Below are 3,348 nucleotides of genomic sequence, written 5' to 3'. Positions count from 1 at the left end.
TAAAATCCTTAGAAGCAGATATTAAGTTCATGAACTTTTGATGCGCGATAAAGAGGAAAAAATGGATGCTATTATAAGAAAAGAGGATACCAGAACAATAATCTGACTCACCCTTTTCTAATGAATATGAAGCATAAATAAACATTTCTAAGAATGTGATTTTGATCTGTAACAATTTATGTTTACGACCTCGAAAAATTTTTTCGATAGCTCTTGGTGAATAATTTAAAGAATAAGTCTGAATAAAATGTCAACTGATAAAAATATATATTTCATAATTTCAACAACTATTTAAAATTTGATTATAACTTTGACTCCTCGGTTTTCGAAGATGGCAATTTTTCTACATCATCTACTTCTTCTTCACTATTTCTACTGACGATGAGGTTCATATCTGGATGTGTTTCTGGCAGATGCCTCGACTTTAAGTGACGCTCTAGATCTCTTCGTCGCACTAAGACCTTCCCACATAAGTCACATCTGAAAAAATAATTAAGATATAATAATTATATCAGTTCCGCTCCTGATGCTATTGATAAAGTAGATATTGAAGATATTTCGGTGTTTAAGTTCTGTGGCCAAGACAATTTAAATAAAAATCAATGAATTGTACTTCAGAAAGGCAGCACCTACTTGGCTATTTTTATTTTGTTGCATTTGTAAATTTCAGGCCAAGATTTATATGAAAAAGAATAATTGAAAAATTGTGCGGAAAAAAACGGATACTATAGATGAGGTTCGAAGTTTTCCGGAAATTCTGACACTTCTAGGAATCATAGAGTTTATCCGCAACATGACAGTAGAAGTTAAGATAGGTTATGTAATTTTGACAATTGATGTCAAGTTGTAGAATATGGGTCGACATCATTCTGACATACGTTATGCTCGCTGCTCATAATAAAGCTGGTTGGGATTACAATATTGGTAAACATGTTCTGCAAACCTTATAATTCTAAAGATTATCTCGTATTCTTTAACTTGATCAGTTAAATTGGCTCAACTATAACTAAACTAGCACGCAAAAGCTTCAGACAAGACTCTATATGTATCTTACCTATATGGTGTGTTTCCCTCTGCATGTAGCCTAACATGTTTGTTCAGGTTGCTGGGATCTCCAAATGGTCTTTTACAGTATTTACATTCTAAGGGTTTATATCCGGTGTGTGTTCGTATATGAATTTTCAATCCGTATTTTCTTGAATAACACTTTCCACAATATACACACATATGACCCTGCTTTGTCTTTCCTAAACTACTAACTAACGATTCTATTTGAGCTTCATCTTCCTGAAAAGAAATTTACATTCATCACTAAGATACTTAACTAAAATGATACGATGAAATGATAAAGATTATCAAGAATGTTTCAGCTCATCTCCACTCACCTTCATATTTCCTGATGATGTCAAATTTGACACGTTCAAGGGCCAACTTACGCTTCCTTGAACACCACTCTCACCTTTTACGTGATTCTCGCTTCTTTTGAAAGGCTTGAAGGCTGAATTTTCTAAAAATGGTCTATGTGTTATACTATTAAGGCAGTCTCTTCTAGATGTAGATGTTGTCAAGTCCATGGCGATTTTCTGACGCGTTAAGGAAGTTTCAGGTACTAGTTTGAAGTCGAAAATGTCCCCCTCCAAGATTTCCGAGGTGGTGTTGTTGGTCAGAATGGAGCAAAGTTTGTTCCACAGTTTTATTACTGGATTTAATCCACAGTTCAAGGTTATGTGGAGCTTCAGGGGGTTTGGTGATTCGTACATGGCTCCACATCGGAGACAAACGTATTCTTTCTGACCTGGAAAAAAGATTGGTGATAAAACACAAAACTGCGATACCACATTCAATTTTCATACATATTATTGGAAATTTTTGTTCGATAGAAGCATTGGGGTAAAATAGTTACCTTGAATATTTGCCGGTGTTAAGAAAGCTATCTGAAGCATCGCCAAAATGTCTTCAGAGAACCATAAGAGTAACTCTTGTCCTGCCAATATCGGCCTCACTACTTGTAGTATCAATTGTGGAGGTGCTGATGTGTTTTTGTTCGGCAAACTGTTTGATATTCTTTGTGAGGGTTTCAGCTTTAATTGTATGTTATAATTGTGACAGTCATCAGACAGACGGATAGCCCTAACCCAATGGATATCATCAGACCAAATTGCATCAGATTTACTGTCTAACATCAAAGTCCCAAATGCGCTCATGGTAACTGAAACCTGAAATAAAAAATATTTATTACTATGAGAACCTTAATGAAACTATCTAATCTAACGAAATTTAAATTTTTGGGATGTAACAGGATTCGACATCGATCTCAATGATTTAACAGCTGTGTAAAGCGATTCAAATTAACCTAATAAATAATAAATAAATTGTATTGTATTGTGAACACTTACATAAAAGAAAAGAAACTACAAAATGAAACATGAAAAATATATGATGCTACTCAAAGATATAAATTTTGGGTTATTGAACTGTATTCAAAGTCACTTACGTGAAAATTTTAATGAAAAGTATTAAATTTGTGGCAATTATTTTCTATTAACTCATTAACAAGGCATTATGGAATAATAATATAAGGAAAGAAAACACTTCGAGCTAACAAATGAAGTTGAAAACAAATATATTGCAGGTAGAAGGACAATAATATTCAAGAATGTAACTGATGAATATTTTGATTTCAAAAGTTTCACCAATCTCTTTAATCGGAAATCACCAACATTTTCAAATTCTACATCTAAACTTCAATTTCGTTTGTCCGAATAACATAAAAATTATAATGTAATAAAAAGATTTCCAAAAACTTACTTGTACAACATCTGGTTTGCCAAAGAGTTTAGAAGGCTCGATTGGCAAAGTCATCGAACCTTGAGCTATATTGTTGCTTGCTATAACTTTTCCTGGTACCAAAAGCTTATCAGAACCTGTGACATAGCCAGTGATTGATTCTGATGGAGAAGCGCCACGATTCTTAAATGTGAATGCAGGTGTAAATATAGAAAACATTCTTCTTTAAAAAAATCCTTGGGAGAATGTCGATTTAAAAAGATTATTCCAATTATTTCACACTAATATTTCAACATACTGTTGAATATAAAATATCACTTTGACAATTCACCAAATTTAATTCACGGCACTTGTGATAAAGTTTTCAGGGTTGAAGATAGTTCGACTTGTGTTGTGGTTGTTGGACGGATTGAAATTGAAAGTAGAGAAATCATATTGGTGGTTTTACATCATCAGAGATTACCACCCCACTGGGACTTGTTGTCATTTGGACAACCCCAAATTATTCTTCCTGGACCAGGAGCAGGGGTGGATTAGATTTTCCCCCTGCATCCTAGTGCT

At 33.8% G+C, this 3,348-nt stretch overlaps 1 protein-coding gene across 1 annotated transcript; it reads right to left on the bottom strand.

The window, feature by feature from the left end:
• Positions 1-250: 250 nt before the first annotated feature.
• On the bottom strand, positions 251-3,131 carry LOC123677878 (zinc finger protein 177). Its single transcript, XM_045614607.1, has 5 exons — positions 2,809-3,131; positions 1,904-2,216; positions 1,386-1,795; positions 1,055-1,287; positions 251-480 (listed from the first exon to the last, which is right to left on the bottom strand). The coding sequence occupies exons 1-5, from the start codon at positions 3,004-3,006 to the stop codon at positions 303-305; spliced, it is 1,332 nt and encodes a 443-aa protein (XP_045470563.1). The 5' UTR covers positions 3,007-3,131; the 3' UTR covers positions 251-302.
• Positions 3,132-3,348: the final 217 nt, after the last annotated feature.

This window comes from Harmonia axyridis, chromosome 4, assembly GCF_914767665.1.
Source record: "Harmonia axyridis chromosome 4, icHarAxyr1.1, whole genome shotgun sequence".
NCBI lineage: Eukaryota > Metazoa > Arthropoda > Insecta > Coleoptera > Coccinellidae > Harmonia > Harmonia axyridis.
Note: the sequence above shows the minus strand (reverse complement) of the source record. Positions and strands in the feature narration are given on the sequence as shown.

Coding starts and splice junctions, on each gene's coding strand:
- LOC123677878 (XM_045614607.1), bottom strand. CDS start 3,006: ATGTTTTCTATATTTACACCTGCATTCACATTTAAGAATCGTGGCGCT. Junction 1,288..1,385: donor CATCATCAGGAAATATGAAG/GTGAGTGGAGAT, acceptor ATTTCTTTTCAG/GAAGATGAAGCTCAAATAGA. Junction 481..1,054: donor GAGGGAAACACACCATATAG/GTAAGATACATA, acceptor TTATTTTTTCAG/ATGTGACTTATGTGGGAAGG.